Below are 17,592 nucleotides of genomic sequence, written 5' to 3' on the forward strand. Positions count from 1 at the left end.
ATAGTTAAGAGATCTCACCTGTTTTCGTGTAAAGTTAAACTCAAAAGCTGGGATGTTAGTGTTACGGACAGAGGAGCTGACTATAAATCAGAAAGTGCAAGATGTGTGTCACAGAAACACCTCCAAATATGAAAAAGAGATTACGATAACAATGTCAACAACTATCAACACACTTCTGTCTGAGCATAAATTAAAACACGTTAACATTGAGCAGAGGTTGGTTAACAAGAGCCAAAGTGATGGACAAGAAAGGACGTGGAGAAGAGTATCCCAGTTGAACGCTGCGCCCTTTTGTTCACAATTACACTGTCATTAAATTGCTCACTTCAAGGAAGTACTTAGAGCTAAGGGCAGGGATTGGGACAGTGTAAGACTTCTCTGATTGGTGGCTGCGAGGAGAGGGCACTGTGATGGGTTAATGCTTTGTTCAATCTCTCTGTGGAAGTTTACTTTCCTGAGAAGCCCACTGGTTGACCTCTGGGCTAGATTCATATATTAGCCATCTGAATTTTTTTTTTTATGGGTCTGTATTTTTTTCTTTTTTTTTTTTACTGCGACCCTGAAATGGAGAAGCGGAAAAGAAAATGTATGTATGTATTTTTTTTAATCACAATTTTTTACTCTGAAGTTTTCAAGTCTGAATATTTCACCACCTTAACATTTAAAATGTTTCAACTGCCATACAAATATATTTTAATTATAAACTATTCAAACAATTAAATTTCAAATTTTCAGATTTTAGGCTCAAATAATTAAGTCATTGATTTAGCTCCATACATGTGCTAATATTTTTATTAATACTCTGTAGCTATTTGTTTTTTGTTGCTCGGCCCATGATGGACTTTTTTGTGTTTCTCTCAGGATGCAAGAGGATGATGTAGCACTTTGGGACAAATATGGCCACCAGCAGTCCAAAACTAGAAGCTAAAATAGCAAAGACCTCTACAGCCACCGCATACTTCCCTGGAGAGCTGATGTATGCAGGTACAAAAGTGATCCAAACGGCACAGAATATGAGCATGCTGAAGGTGATGTATTTAGCTTCATTGAAATTATCAGGAAGGTTCCTTGCCAAAAAGGCCAGCAGGAAACTCACAGCAGCCAGCAGACCAATATAGCCCAGGAGAGTCGCAAACCACAGCACCGAACCCACAGCACACTCGTATACAATTTTGGAGCTGAGGTAGCGAGTGTTTTTATGGGGAGTTGGAGATGCTGTAGACAGCCAGACAGTACATATAGCCACCTGGAGGGCTGTGAGCACCAGCACCGTCCCTCTCTGTTGGGCCACTCCAAACCACTTTATGGCACTTTGGCCTTCTGGCCGAGATGACTTAAATACAGCTACCACCACCATGGTTTTCACCAGGATGCTGGACACACTCAGTACAAAACTTATGCCAAACACCACATGCCTCAGCTGGCATGTCCACAGCTGGGGCTTCCCAATGAACAGAAGGACACATATGAAGCACAGTTTGAGTGACAAAAGCAGTAGAAAACTCAATTCTGAATTATTGGCCCGAACAACAGGTGAATGTCTGTGATATGCAAATACACCCAGAACTCCTGCGCAGAAGGCAGAGCCAAACAGAGAGGCTGTTGTCAATGATATACCAAGTGGTTCTTTGTAGGACAGGAATTCCACCTCCTTAGGAACACAGCGATCCTTTTCTGGGCTTGACCAGAACTCTTCTGGGCATTCAGTACACTCATTCGAATCTAAGACAAAAAAACAGACAGTATGTCAATGCAACTTTGACATATAATACAATGTGTTTTTTAGTATGACATGCAGCAGTTTACCTGTTGCATTGCTGATTTCTCCATCTGCACAGGGCAGACAGTCAAAGCAGCAAATGGGCATGCCTTCCCTTCTGGCTTTTCTTGTTCCAAGAGGGCAACTTTCACTGCACACAGACCTGGGTGCCTAAGGCCAAAGGAAAATGTTTAACACAGTATTGCAGAATTATTGTCTCATATTGTCTCATCATAATTATTACATATGGTGGATTTTAACACATGATGGTCACATAAACCTCCTTTGGGTAGGATATCATATTATAGAATGCATATTTTTTAATATACTCATTCAGGATACCTATTAAGCTGGAAATCAATTTACTTGTTTTGTTTCAAAGTTCCAGAATAGTGCATGCTTGTCTAGTTTGAGAACTTGATCTGCCTGTGTAGACTCATCAACCACACCTATTGTATGGACCCTGATCGACCCATCAGGTTTTGGCTGCCAGTTCATGACGTCATAAATAGCCAGAGCATTGCCATTCTCATCAAAGGATACATGGTCCCCAAAGCCAGTAGTGAAGTTCACTTTCTGCAAGTAATGTACGACCTAAAGAAATTACAGGCAGAGATTACTATAATTCCAGTGAATTAAAAATTAAAAATATTTACAACAAATATTGTAATTACAATTGTATTCAAGTCATTGTAAAACTGTGCTTCTCACATTTAAACTAATTTTAACAGACACTGAGGAGGGGTCTGAACCCTCAACCGAAAAATGCTGTAGCTATGTAACATTATTGGTGCCTGTTGCACCACCATGATGCCATAAACACTCCACCAACATGTCAGTGTCACTACAGCTCTCAGAATGATCCCACAAATGCAATGAACCTGCTCTGTAGTGGTCCTGGAGGCAAGTAATGTATTCAAAGACACACTACAGAATTACAAAGAGCTCCCATATAGTCAGTGGAGCTTACAGAGATTAACATATATATACATATATATATATATATATATATATATATATATATATATATATTCTATTAATAATCTCTGATAGCATACACACACACTGAAAGATCACTGTATTAGGAACATAACCAATTACAGACTGTAGTTCACCTGTTTCTTAGCATACTTTTCTATCCCCATTTCACCCTGTTCATGGAGCCTCCACAGAGCAGGAGTGACTTGGGTGGTGGATCATTCTCAGCACAACAGGGAAATAGATGTTGCACTGATATGATTAGATCAGAAACAGCAGGGGTGCTCAAATTTTTAAATAATGTGTCCACTCACTGTCCACGCTATTAGACACACCAACCTCACTGGCTCACCTTCATCATCTGTTGCTGAATGGTTTAGGTTGGTTGTCCTCAGGTCCATCATCAGTGGACTTAGGACGCTGCCCACAGGGTGCTGTTGACTGGATATTTTTAGTTGCTGGACCATTCTCAGTCCAGCAGTGAAACTGCGGGTTTTAAATGCTCTAGCATCCCTGTTGTGTCTGATCAACTCATATCAGCACAACACAAATAAACACATCACCATCATATCAGTGCCACTGCAGCACTGATAAAGCTTTACAACCCATATAATGCCTGCTCTGTTGTGGTCCTGTGTGGATCCTGACCATTGATTAACAGGGTGAAATGGGGATAAGAATGTATGCAGGAAGACAGGTGGAAAACATTCTATTATTGTAGAACTACAAAGTCAGTGGAGTTGATTAAAAAGGACACTGAGTGTGAATGCAAAATAGGTGCTCCTAATCCAGTGTTTAGTGTATATGTACATAATATAATTATTTTCCTTTTAAATATGTAATTAGTAGCTGTGATATTATATATTTACTATAAATATTTCACCTTGTTTCCCAAGAAAAACAAATGTTTTCCTCACCTGCCACAGCTGAAGGGTTTGTATGCTTGTGCAGCTATGGTCATTGAAAGGCCCCTTTCCCTCTTCACAACTTTCTAAGTCATGTAGGGCATATGCCAGAGCATAAACAGCTTTATACACATTATAGGAAGCCCTTAGCTCATGCATATCAGTGTATGCTGTGTTTGTGTTGCTGATGTCTTCTTCTCCTGTGCACATTTTTCTCTTCCCTTCTGCTTTGACCTGAGTGCCTTCAGAATCAAATTTACACCCAAACATCTCCTCCCAGAAGTTCCGTACCATGTTGTTTTTGGGATCCCTGTCAGGGCGAAGGCGAAGCAGGAACTCCCTGAGTCCCTGGATCTCCCCACGGCGGATGGCAATCCCAAGTGTTCCCCCAAGGTATGGCAGGAGACGCTGAGTGAGGAAGATGGGTGAAGTAGCCCAGGCCTCACTGGCAATCCACTGCCTTTCAGTCACGTTTCTCAGAGCTACTTCATCCATAAGCGGCAGTAGGTAGGCCTCAGTGGAGACTGCTACCACCACTCTTGCTGTGGAGGTTTTAATCACTTCAACAATGCGCCTTATGTCTCTGCGATTGTTGTCCCTTGGTAGCATTTCAGAGTAGGCCACACAGCCGCTGAGCTGCACCTGTACATCGTGGTGAAATTCATGTGCAGCATTGATCCCATAATCATCATCACTGTAGACCAGGCCCACCCAGGTCCAGCCAAACTGCTTTAGGATCTGGACAATGGCGCGCACTTGGAAGGCATCACTTGGGATGGTCCTGAAGAAGGAGGGGTACTGCTTCCGGTCACTGAGACAGGAGCATGTGGCAAAATAACTCACCTTTTAGAGAGAGAGAGAGAGGGAATCATATATATATATATGCTTTTCCTTGTAATTAGTGTGTGTGTGTATGAAAAGTTACTGGGCTCCTGACAGACTGCATGTTTCATCCAGTGCTGCCACTGATGTTGTTGGATTACAAGCCATGGGGAAATCAAAATAATTAATAAAGAATCTGCGGGAGAAGATAGGTGAACTTTATAAAAAAGGAAAAGCATATAAAAAGATATCCAAGGAATAGAGAATGCACCCGTGTTCAAACTCTAATTAAGAAAGGAAAATTAGGCATTCTGTTGAAACCAAGTCAAGGTCAGGTTGACTAACAAAAACTTCAGCTATAACTGCCAGGAAAAGTGTTTGGGATACAAAGAAAAACTCACAAATAATCTATAGGTCTCTTTGAAAATAAGTGGTGTGGCTGTTTCAGGATGTACAATAAGGTTGAATTTGAAAAAAATTAGCTGCATTGTTGAGAAGAAAGGCTTTACTATGAGCTGCATTGTTGAGAAGAAAGCCCTTACTATGACAATGTCACAAAGCAACTCACTTACAATATGCCAAACACCACAAACCTTATAATTTCTGGATAAGTTGTTTAGAGTAATGTGACCAAAACTGAACTTTTACATTTGGAGATGAGTCAGCAAGGTTTATGATGAAAAGTACAACATCCCTACTGTGAACACAGACATGTATTGCTGACGTTTTGGGGATGTATGAGCTACACATGTACAGGGAACTTGGTCAAAATCTATGACAGGATGAATGCTGCATTTTGTCAGAAAAAGCTGGAGGAAAATTTGCACTCATCAACATGGATGAACTCTGTATGTTCCAACATAACAATGATCCAAAACACAGGGCCAAGTCAATCAGTCTAGGAAATTCCTACTCTAGGAAAAACTAAAGGTTCTGGAGTGGCCACCTCAGTCTCCTGACCTTAGCATCATTGAGCCATTTTGAGGAGATCTCAAGGCAGCCAAAGAATTTACAGGACCTGGAGGCGTTTTTGCCAAGAACTATGGGCAGATTTGCCATCTGAGAAATTAAAATGCCTGATCCAAACTACCACAAATGGTTTAAAGCTATCACTGATGTTAAAGAACACAATATACGGTATTAAAGGTTAGGGTATGTAAACTTTTGATCAGGGTCATTTGGGTAGTTTGTGTTGTCATTATGATTTAAAAAATAAAACCCCAATAAATGGCTTCACCCAACCATTAACCATGAATAAAATAAAAGTTGCTGTATTATCATTTATATTGTCTGAAAATAGACCTAAAAGGCCAAAAAGAAATATATCACAAATTTGCCAAATGTATGTATAATTATGAGCAAAACTGCATCATTATATATATATATATATATATATATGTGTATATATATATATATATGTGTGTGTGTGTGTGTGTATGTGTGTGTGTAAGAAGAAATATAAAAAGACATACAGTCACAATCAGCAAGATATAAAAAGCATGATTATACAAAAGATGACATGAAAATATAGGACTGTTTAAGTAGAATGTTTATGTTTGTTGCATTTCCTATGCATGAGAAGCAAATCAAAAATTTGATTTCCCCGAATCTGTACCATGGGTACACGAAACAGTCCCAGCACACTAGATATAGCAATTGAATGAGTTGATCCTGGGTCCCCCACTATCCCAATCACTGGGGGAAATCCCGTGCAGTCCGATCTGGAAATGGATTCATCTGTCCCACTGAGCAGGGCTGTGGCTGCCCGGAATGCAACCGCCAGCTTCACACAGTTATCATACAGGTTGTATCCTAGAGTAATGTTGGGCAGTATGTTGGGATTTCTGTTGATCTCTTCGATAGCAAAAGCCATAGTTTGTGCCTGCTGGAAACCTGCCATATCAAACCTGAAGCATCACAGAAAAGGAGGCTGTGTATGAGTAAACAAGTAATATTAGACAAGCAAGGATGAGTGCACTCATAATGTTAAAACTTTGCCTATTTTGCAATTGATGGAAATGCATGACAATGTACTCTCAATGATGTTACAGAGATATGGTCATGAGATATTGAACAGTCAAGCTCTTAACCAATTTCAAATCCCCATTACATGTTGTTAATAATGGTTATTCTCCCAATAATAAATGAACATTCCCCTCCATTTGTTGTCATCTTCTTCAGTATCACTACTTAGTATTGCCCAGTCAATGACCACTCACTTTTCACAGTAGGGTTGTTCCGGTTCACTGGTGTAGTTAAGTTCTGGGAACACAGTAAGGAAGTGGACTTCAAACAGACCCCCCAGAATTAGGTCTCCATCCTTGTGCATTCCATTCAGCTTGAGATGCTCCCGGAGCTGACAGGAGTCTGAGGCTGGTGAAGCAGAGAAGAAAAGGAAAGTTGATGAACTCCATATAATGCATAGAAACAGGTATGAATCCATGCACATCTTTCTCTCTATCCTCCTCTCCCTCTTTCACACACTGTCTTCTTGCTTGGCTTGTGCTAAATATTGGTTGAAGGCTAGTGTTTTATAAAGCAGGTGGGGTCATGTGGGCCTCCTTGGAGATGATGGCACTGTTTTGTTTTTCACTTTTCAAAGTTTTGTGTTATTTATGGAATCATTATGTTTAGTGATTAGTTTTAGTGTATATGTTTACGTAGTCTTTTCTGTGGTTTTTGAACATGAGTATAATATACTATGTGTTGCATTAATCTGATATTAGACAATGCTCAGACTCAGCTATGCTTTTTGTATGACCATGGAATTCATTGCATTTGAAAGAATCTTCTATATTCAGTACTGTGTAAAAAGCTGTGTGAATTCTTGCTTTTTAATTGTTTAATTTATTTAGTTGAATTAGCTTACTAATAAAAGAATAATGTACAATGTTTTAAAAGTCTGTACAATGAAGGGTTGTGCTTCATTATAATTTAAGATCATAGCATGTCATGTAAAAACAAAAGAACTCAAGACAGGTTGTTTATGATTATTGAAAGGTTCTGTATAAACCCTGAGTAGACTAATATATCAATGAAACAATATACCGATATAATCTAATAAACTATTTTGAGTAATGTATTTTAAATATGATCGCTGTCCAAACAAATGTAAAGACAGCTACTTAAATGTTGGACAGTGTTCAAATAATGTAGTATACTTAAAATTGACAAAATGGAGATACATGTTTTTGATTGGACAGTGACCACATGTTCTTTTTACTAACATACTCCAATAGAATGTACCTGAATTTGTTTATCAAAATGATTTGCTCAACTCTGATTACCTTAAGTAGCAAACCAGACAGTTAAGGGGTCTGAAAAACGCACTGCCTCTGTACATCTCTCTGTAGCTTTCTCTCTAGATAATTGAGGATGCAACGAAATTGTGCACAAATAGGTTTACTAATTTGCTGAACTTTAAGGAGGACTCATTTGTAATGCATGTAATGCTTGTTTGAGAATGCCCAGCAGATGGCAGTATTAGATCAGGCTTTGAGTCAGCTGCACACTCGTGCATTATGTAGGGGCTGAAATTGACTCTCTTGCATGTATACATGAGGGATTTCCTAACAGGACATTCCCACTAAAACACAAATAGTCACAGACAAATGAGTTTGCACAGGTATTTTATACATGTATGTGCAATATAATTGGTTTCATACTGTGTAAAACATCATGTAGAATCTTCAAACCATGATTTAAATGTTTATTTAATATTTCCTTCATATAAATAAAAAAATGCAATTATTTGCAAATCTCGCGGACCCACATTTTATTCACAGTAAAAAATATAACACATATCAGATGTTGAATGTGAGACTGGAAACACTGCATGGGCTCTGGAACACATCTAGAAATCATTGCCTTTCAACATAGTTTCACATGTAATTCACAAATTTATCATCATGTCAACATGATCCACTATATTCTTTAGGCGAAAGCTCAATTAAAATTTACTGAGGCAAAATGGAAAAGTGTACTCTGGTCAGATGAATCATTCATTCATTATCTGTAACTGCTTATCCAGTTCAGGGTCACTGTGATTCCGGAGTCTATCCGGAATCATTGAGTGCAAGGCAAGAATACACCCTGGAGGGGGCGCCAGTCCTTCCAGCAACACAGACATACATACATTCACTCAGACACATTTGAGTCACCAGTCCACCTACCAACATGTATTTTTGGGAGAAAACCGGATCACCCGGAGGAAACCCACGCGGACGCGGGGTGAACACACCACACTCCTCAGGTAAGGCCTTGCATATTTTAGGAGGAAAATGTTAAACCACATTCTACATCAATCATAAGATTATGACTTAACAGAAGAAGAGTCTTGGTGCTGAAAACGGCCTGTCCACACCTTTCACCAAAAAATAGAAAAGAAAAATATTTAGCGCAGCATAAAATGAAAAATCCAGCAAAGAAACAGAGTCTATGAGTATGTCAGCCAAAATTCCAGCAATTGGCCTCCTCACTTAGAATAATTTACAGATGGCAGTTAATAGAAGAGGGGATTTAATTTTTTTCATGAAATCGTAAAAATACTGACTTTCAGCATCTGACGAGTTATGAATAAAATATGGGTTTATGGGAAATTGCAAATCATTGCATTGTTTTTATTTACACATTATCCCAGCTTTCTTGGAACTGAGGTTGTATTATTATTCATTAACTTTACTAGTTAATGATTTTATTGTCATTTTGTTTAAATTTTAGCATATAAATTCCCATTATTTATTCTGTAGTTAACTCTTCATTAGTAGATTATTCTTCACTGTTACTTATTAATTGATTAATTTATTAAGGCATTTGTTTAAAAATTTAACTGTTAAATGAAACAATTGTTTCTTTCTTACTTTACTTATTTATATTATATTGTCACAAAAAAAAAAAAAAAAACATATACCCATATGTTTTGGGCTTGTTTCTTTTACAAATAAATGGTATTTTGCTCTATCTGGCAACCCAAAGTTTGTTTTAGTGATGTTTGATGCCACCGATTTCCTTTCCGATCCATACTGAGTAAAATTCAGGCTGGTATCAGCGATACCAATGCTTTGGGCAAATACACCTCATGTCCCAGACAGTGAGCATATATCGATCCACTGACGTAAAAAGGTTGGTACACCACTGAATGTAGACCACTGCTGGTCCACCATCGGACCACTCAGATTACTGTCCTGTACAGGATATAACTAATTTATAATCACCTCAAACAGATTTTACAAGCTGAACTCATGCAGCTATTTGCTGAAGCATGTATTTATTTCATTACTTATTTCATAACTATATTTATTTATTATTAACAGTAATATTTAAAAATGTCTAACAGCAACAATGCTTTGCACCACTTAAAGCTCCACATTTTCTCCCTCTGTACCTGGCTAGTGTCTGAAGGACAGAAGAGAAAGAGCTGAAATAGCTCTACACACGACTCATGCATTGTCTTCAGTCAGTTTTCAGACTGAGTGACTGACTGCCACTGCCCTTATGCATTAGCCAGGTGGAAGAAAAAGTAGTTCCCACCCACCGTATATAATTTAGACAAGATCTCAATAATTTAGTTACTTTCCACTGTGTTCCTGTTAACATTACCTCAATTGACTGAAGTATCAAAAGTATCAATATTTAGATTTGAGAATCGATTTTTGAGCATAAAAATCTGGTATCGGAGGTATCGATATTTCAGTATCGATCTGCACATCATGTGTGCTATGGTTGTCTCCTGTTGTAGGCCATGCATTTCCTCAGGTTCATAATTAAGAATGTACATGTAATACCATAAAAATATTTAAACATCTTCATTTAATAAATAATCTACCCTGATTCCTGTTTGGTTTATTGGTTAAAATTATAAATATAAATTATAAAATTGTAAATATATGTTTATTATCCTCTTCACTTGAGCGGATACCAAACAATAATTATTGGTTAAGTAAGAGGACTTTAATAAGTAATTAATGGTTATGTATCATTAAGTAAAGAAGCAATTAAGTGTTAAGTAAGAGAAGTAAATATAATTGTGGAAAATGTAAATAAAGTAATGGTTATAATTTATCAAAGTAAAAAAGCTGGATTTTACCACCTTTGACATGAAGGTAGGAACTAATCTGCATTTAATTAATAAAACTGTGGAGATTTGAGCATAAAGCTTGAAAGAGCACCTTATTTATAAATCATGTAAATGCTCTAAACATGTCCAGCATTGTATGAATGAATGAACTTTACACTTATACAGAGCCTTTCTAGATGCTGAAAGACGCTTTTACAGTTAACCCTCTACTCAACACACTTTATAGTCAACATTTAACCAAAACACACCAGCGAGAGGTGGCACAGCAAACTCTACCAGAAACAATCGTCCAACTGGAGAACTGCATCACCCAGAACAGAATGCCAATCCATATATGGGCATACACACATTCATTCACACCAGGGCAATTTAGAGCTGCCAATTTAAAAACTGACAGAGCAGAAAATGTGGAGGTAAGAGGGGTAATGAACAGATAGTTAGCAGGATTACTGTATAAGATACAGTATAAAATAATAGATTTAATAATAAACTAATTAGTAGTACATTTACTAATTATTAATTATTCATTAGAATAAATAGTGGTATTAATGCATAAGCACAAATAAGTTATGTTACTTCTTTACATTAATTAATATACTAATTTATTATGAATTGAGTAAGTAGCAGTTAGTACAAAGATATAATGAGTAATAAAGATATAATTAACCTATTTATTACCAGTTCACTTAATTGCTAATGCCTAGTAAATTAAATAACTAAGTAACAGTTAATGCTTAGTAACAACTAATGAAGAGTTAACTACAGAGTAAATAACAGGAAATTAATCAATATTCATTCTACAATTAATTAATAATAAGCGAAAATTAATGTAAAATGTTACTGCAATATTTTTCATATATTTTTTAATTTTTATAATATATGTATCATCAATTTCATCTTCACTAATGAAGAGTTAACTACAGAGTAAATAACAGGAAATTAATCAATATTCATTCTACAATTAATTAATAATAAGCGAAAATTAATGTAAAATGTTACTGCAATATTTTTCATATATTTTTTAATTTTTATAATATATGTATCATCAAATGTTACTGTTGACCCACAAGTCTTATATATGGAGATCATAGTATCCAACATGCAAATAAAGTACTTTACATGCTTTATTTTTGGACAAATACAAAGGGATAATAGTTACCATATGTTTGCGATATACAAACCGGATTCCAAAAAATTGGGACACTAAACAAATTGTGAATAAAAACTGAATGCAATGATGCTGAGGTGCCAACATTTAATATTATAGTCAGAATAGAACACAAATCACAGATCAAAAGTTTAAACTGAGAGAATGTATCATTTTAAGGGAAAAATATTTTGTTTCAAAATTTCATGGCGTCAACAAATCCCAAAAAAGTTGGGACATGGCCATTTTTTACCACTGTGTGGCATCCCCCCTTCTTCTTACAACACTCAACAGACGTCTGGGGACAGAGGAGTTCCAGTTTCTCAAGTTTAGAAATAGGAATGCTCTCCCATTCATGTAATACAGGCCTCTAATTGTTCACTCATCTTGGGCCTTCTTTGTCGCACCTTCCTCTTTATGATGCGCCAAATGTTCTCTATAGGTGAAAGATCTGGACTGCAGGCTGGCCATTTCAGTACCCGGATCCTTCTCCTATGTAGCCATGATGTTGTGATTGCTGCAGAATGTGGTCTGGCATTATCTTGTTGAAAAATGCAGGGTCTTCCCTGAGTGAGATGATGTCTAGATGGGAGCATATGTTTTTCTAGAACCTGAACATAGTTCTCTGCATTAATGGTGCCTTTCCAGACATGCAAGCTGCCCATGCCACAAGCACTCATGCAACCCCATTACCATCAGTGATGCAGGCTTCTGAACGGAGCGTTGATAACAACTTGGGTTATCCTTGTCCTCTCTGGTCCGGATGACATGGCATCCCAGTGTTCCATAAAGAACTTCAAATCGTGACTCATCTGACCACAGAACAGTCTTCCATTTTGCCACACTCCATTTTAAAAGACCCCTGGCCCAGTGCAAACGTCTGAGCTTGTGGAGCTTGCTTAGAAATGGCTTCCTCTTTGCACTGTAGAATTTCAGCTGGCAACGCCGGATGGCACAGTGGATTGTGTTCACTGACAACGATTTCTGTAAGTATTCCTGAGCCCATTCTGTTATTTCCTTGACAGTGGCATTCCTGTTTGAGGTGCAGTGACGTTTAAGGGCCCGGAGATCACGAGCATCCAGTAGACTTTTACGGCCTTGACCCTTACACACAGTAATTATTCCAGATTCTCTGAATCTTTTGATGATGTTATGCACAGTTGATGATGATAACTCAAAAGTCTTTGCTATTTTATGCTGGGTAACACCATTCTGGTATTGCTGCACTATCTTTCTGTGCAACAATGGTGGAATTGGTGATCCTCTTACCATCTTGGCTTCAGAGAGACACTGAAACTCTGAGAAACTCTTTTTATACCCAATCATGTTGTCAATTGACCTAATTAGTGTTAATTGGTCTTCCAGCTGTTCGTTGCTCAATCATATGCTCAATTTCCCTTTTCCAGCCACTTATTGCTACTTGTCCCAACTTTTTTGGGATTTGTTGACACTGTGAAGTTTTAAATCAACATGTTTTTCCTTTAAAATGTTACATTTACTCAGATTAAACTTTTGATCTGTCATCTATGCTCTATTACGAATAAAATATTGACATTTGCCATCTCCACATCATTGCATTCAGTTTTTATTCACAATTTGTTTAGTGCCCCAACATTTTTGGAATCTGGTTTGTAATTACTAATACATATTTTTGTGAAATTTTCCCCCTTGTGCTAATTTTATTTTTATTTAATTCTCTATAGCTTTTTCTTCTTTGTTGTTCGGCCCATGATTGACTTTTTTGTGTTTCTCTCAGGATGCAAAAGGATGATGTAGCACTTTGGGACAAATATGGCCACCAGCAGTCCAAAACTAGAAGCTAAAATAGCAAAGACCTCCACAGCCACCGCATACTTCCCTGGAGAGCTGATGTATGCAGGTACAAAAGTGATCCAAACCGCACAGAATATGAGCATGCTGAATGTGATGTATTTAGCCTCATTGAAGTTATCAGGAAGGTTTCTTGCCAAAAAGGCCATCAGGAAACTCACAGCAGCCAGCAGACCAATGTAGCCCAACAGAATTACAAACCACAGCACCGAACCCACAGCACACTCGTATACAATTTTGGAACTTATGTAGCGAGTGTTTTTATGGGGAGTTGGAGATGCTGTAGACAGCCAGACAGTACATATAGCCACCTGGAGGGCTGTGAGCACCAGCACTGTCCCTCTCTGTTGGGCCACTCCAAACCACTTCATGGCACCTTTGCCTTCTGGCCGAGATGACTTAAATACAGCTACCACCACCATGGTTTTCACCAGGATGCTGGACACACTCAGTACAAAACTTATGCCAAACACCACATGCCTCAGCTGGCATGTCCACAGCTGGGGCTTCCCAATGAACAGAAGGACACACAAGAAGCACAGTTTGAGTGACAGCAGCAACAGAAAACTCAGTTCTGAGTTGTTGGCCCGAACAACAGGTGTATGTCTGTGATATGCAAATACTCCCAGAACTCCTGCGCAGAAGGCAGAGCCAAACAGAGAGGCTGTTGTCAAGGATATACCAAGTGGTTCTTCATAGGACAAGAATTCCACCTCCTTAGGAACACAGCGATCCTTTTCTGGGCTTGACCAGAACTCTTCAGGGCATTCAGTACACTCAATTGAATCTAAGACAAAAAGTGTATATATATATATATATATATATATATATATATATGCAATGTTTTTTTAATATGAAGTGCAGCAGTTTACCTGTTGCATTGCTGATTTCTCCATCTGCACAGGGCAGACAATCAAAGCAGCAGATGGGCATGCCTCTCTTTCTGGTTTTTCTGGTGCCAAGAGGGCAACTTTCACTGCAAACAGACCTGGGTGCCTATGGAAAAAAAAGAAGTGTTAATACATTTAGCAGAATATTGCAGAACTGTTGTGTGTGCTATGTGCAAAGTGTTTGTATAAATTTATAAAAAATTGTCATTAAGAAAGATTGTAATAATTACAAACAGTAGATTTTTAAAAATGCTGGTTACATATGAGTCCGCCCTGGGTAGAATAACACATTCATATTCTATATAACATATTCTACAGTACATGATCCACACCTAAATTTTGGATTTTAATTGTGCTGGATATTGATTTACTTGTTGTGATTCAAAATTCCAAAATAGTGCATGCTCATCTAGCTTGAGAACAAGATCTGCCTGCACAGATTCATACACCATGCCAACCGTATGGACCCGAATCAACCCATCTGGCTTTGGCAGCCAGTTCATGATGTCATAAATAGCCAGAGCATTGCCGTTCTCATCAAAGGATACGTGGTCCCCAAAGCCAGTAGTGAAGTTCACTTTCTGCAGGTAACGGACAACCTACAGAAGGGACAGGTGGAGAGGACAATAATTTCAATTAATTAAACAGTTATAAGCAATGTTTTTATTACAATATATGTTAAAATAATTGTAAAACAGTGTTAGCTGCTATCAAAATAATACTGCCACTGCCAAACCATATTATTCCACATAAACGTTTTATCCTCACCTGCCACGGCTGAAGGGTTTGTATGCTTGTGCAGCCAAGGTCATTAAAAGGTCCCCTACCCTCTTCACAAATTGTTAAGTCATGTAGGGCATGAGCTAGAGCATTAACAGCTTTATACACATTATAAGAAGCCCTGAGCTGAGACATATCAGTGTATGCTGTGTTTGTGTTGCTGATGTCTTCTTCTCCTGTGCACATTTTCCTTTCCCCTTCTGTTTTGAACAGAGTTCCTTCAGAATCAAATGTACACCCAAACATCTCCTCCCAGAAGTTCCATACCATGTTGTTTTTGAGATCCCTGTCAGGGCGCAGCTGAAGCAGGAACTCCCTGAGTCCCTGGATCTCCCCACGGCGGATGGCAATCCCAAGTGTTCCCCCAAGGTAAGGCAGAAGACGTTGAGTGAGGAAGATGGGTGAAGTAGCCCAGGCCTCACTGGCAATCCACTGCCTTTCAGTCACATTTCTCAGAGCCACTTCTTCCATAAGTGGCAATAGGTAGGGCCCACTGGAAACTGCTACCACCACTCTTGCTGTGGAGGTTTTAATCACTTCAACAATGCGTCTTATGTCTCTGCGATTGTTGTCCCTTGGCAGCATTTCAGAGTAGGCCACACAGCCGCTGAGCTGCACCTGTATATTGTGGTGAAATTCATGTGCAGCATTGATCCCATAATCATCATCACTGTAGACCAGGCCCACCCAGGTCCAGCCAAATCGCTTTAAGATCTGAACAATGGCACGCACTTGGAAGGCATCACTTGGGATGGTCCTGAAGAAGGAGGGGTACTTACGCCGATCACTGAGACAGGAGCATGTTGCGAAAAAGCTCACCTTTTGTAAAGAGAAGAATAAAAGACAAATGATAAAAAAAAATATAAAAAGACATACAGTCACAATCAGCAAGATATAGAAAGTGTTATTATATATAACATGACATGAAATGACAGGATTTTTTTTTAGTAGAATTTTTTTCCACCAGGTTTTATTTCCTAAACATGAACAGCAAATCAGACTTTCCCTGAATCTGTACCATGGGCACTCGAAAAAGTCCCAGCACACTAGAGATAGCAATTGAGTGAGTTGATCCTGGGTCCCCAACTATCCCAAGTACTGGGGCATATCCAGTGCAGTCTGAGCTGGAAATGGATTCATCTGTCCCACTGAGCAGGGCTGTGGCTGCCCGGAATGCAACCGCCAGCTTCACACAGTTATCATACAGGTGGTATCCTAGAGTAATGTTGGGCAGTATGTTGGGATTCCTGTTGATCTCTTCAATAGCAAAAGCCATAGTTTGTGCCTGCTGGAAACCTGCCATATCAAACCTGAAGCATCACAGAGAAGGAGGCTTAATTTCAAAATGTTGCCTGTTTGCAGCAGATGTTAAAGTGTAACATTATACTGTCAATACATTTGATATTACAGAGATTTGGTCATGAGATATTGAACAGGTCAAACACTTAAAATTGCAAATCACCATTATATGTATATAATAAAGATTTTTTTTTCTGCTGTTAATAAATGAAGTTCTCCATTTGTTATTATCCTGTTCAGTAGCAATCCTCAGTCTAACCCTGACCACTCACTTTTCACAATAGGGTTGTTCCGGTTCACTGGTGAAATTACGCTCTGGGAAAACAGTGAGTAAGTGGACCTCAAATAGACCCCCCAGAATTAGGTCTCCATCCTTGTGCATCCCATTCAGCTTGAAGTGCCCCCGAAGCTGACAGGAGTCTGGAGCTAGTAAAGCAGAGAGTAAAAGGAAGGCTGGGGAAACCCAGACCATGCCTAGAAATGGGTATGAAATAAGACACATATTTTTCTCTGTCCATTTAACACCTCTCCCTCTGTCTCTTGTTTACACTTTGTCTTCTTCCTTGGATGTACTAAACATGAGTTGAAGGCAAAGTGTTTTATATGGCAGGTGGAGCATTTGGGTCTCTGTGGAGATGTAGGCACTGTTGTTTTTCATGTTTTCTAAAATGTCATGTTATTTATGGAACCATTATGTTTAAATTTATTGGCGGGTACATGTTTACTTAGTTTTGTCTACTGTAGTGCTAATTGGACATTGGATTGTAATGTACAACTCCAAATTTGGGACTTTATTCAAATAAAAACAAAGTGTAATTATAAGTAAATCATTTAAACCAGGTCATTAAAATAGTACCAAGACAACATTTTAAATGTTGAAATGTATTAAGTTTATAAAATATATATAAGGCAAGTGTTTTATACAGAAGCTGGGGTCTGTGAGTTTTTTTTTTTTTTTAATTGTCTGTATTCAGTACTGTACATGACAGTACATTTTTAAAAGGTCTTCACAAAAATCTTTTAAATTTTAAAATTAAATGTTATAATTTAAACTTTATAATAGTTTAAAAATAACTTTATAATTTTTAGTATACTTACTAATAAAA

General features: G+C 38.2%; 2 protein-coding genes across 2 annotated transcripts; both read right to left on the reverse strand.

Moving 5' to 3' along the window:
• Window positions 1–808: 808 nt before the first annotated feature.
• Window positions 809–14,849, reverse strand: LOC136709431 (extracellular calcium-sensing receptor-like). Its single transcript, XM_066684669.1, has 8 exons — window positions 14,779–14,849; window positions 14,390–14,513; window positions 6,684–6,837; window positions 6,080–6,371; window positions 3,655–4,485; window positions 2,126–2,353; window positions 1,807–1,930; window positions 809–1,722 (listed from the first exon to the last, which is right to left on the reverse strand). The coding sequence occupies exons 2-8, from the start codon at window positions 14,448–14,450 to the stop codon at window positions 809–811; spliced, it is 2,604 nt and encodes an 867-aa protein (XP_066540766.1). The 5' UTR covers window positions 14,451–14,513; window positions 14,779–14,849.
• Window positions 14,651–16,958, reverse strand: LOC136709319 (extracellular calcium-sensing receptor-like). Its single transcript, XM_066684467.1, has 5 exons — window positions 16,759–16,958; window positions 16,287–16,497; window positions 15,176–16,006; window positions 14,866–15,006; window positions 14,651–14,680 (listed from the first exon to the last, which is right to left on the reverse strand). Exons 1-5 carry the CDS (start codon window positions 16,956–16,958, stop codon window positions 14,651–14,653), a joined length of 1,413 nt encoding a protein of 470 aa, XP_066540564.1.
• Between the last annotated feature and the right edge of the window lie 634 nt (window positions 16,959–17,592).

Source organism: Hoplias malabaricus, chromosome 11, assembly GCF_029633855.1.
Source record: "Hoplias malabaricus isolate fHopMal1 chromosome 11, fHopMal1.hap1, whole genome shotgun sequence".
Taxonomy (NCBI): domain Eukaryota; kingdom Metazoa; phylum Chordata; class Actinopteri; order Characiformes; family Erythrinidae; genus Hoplias; species Hoplias malabaricus.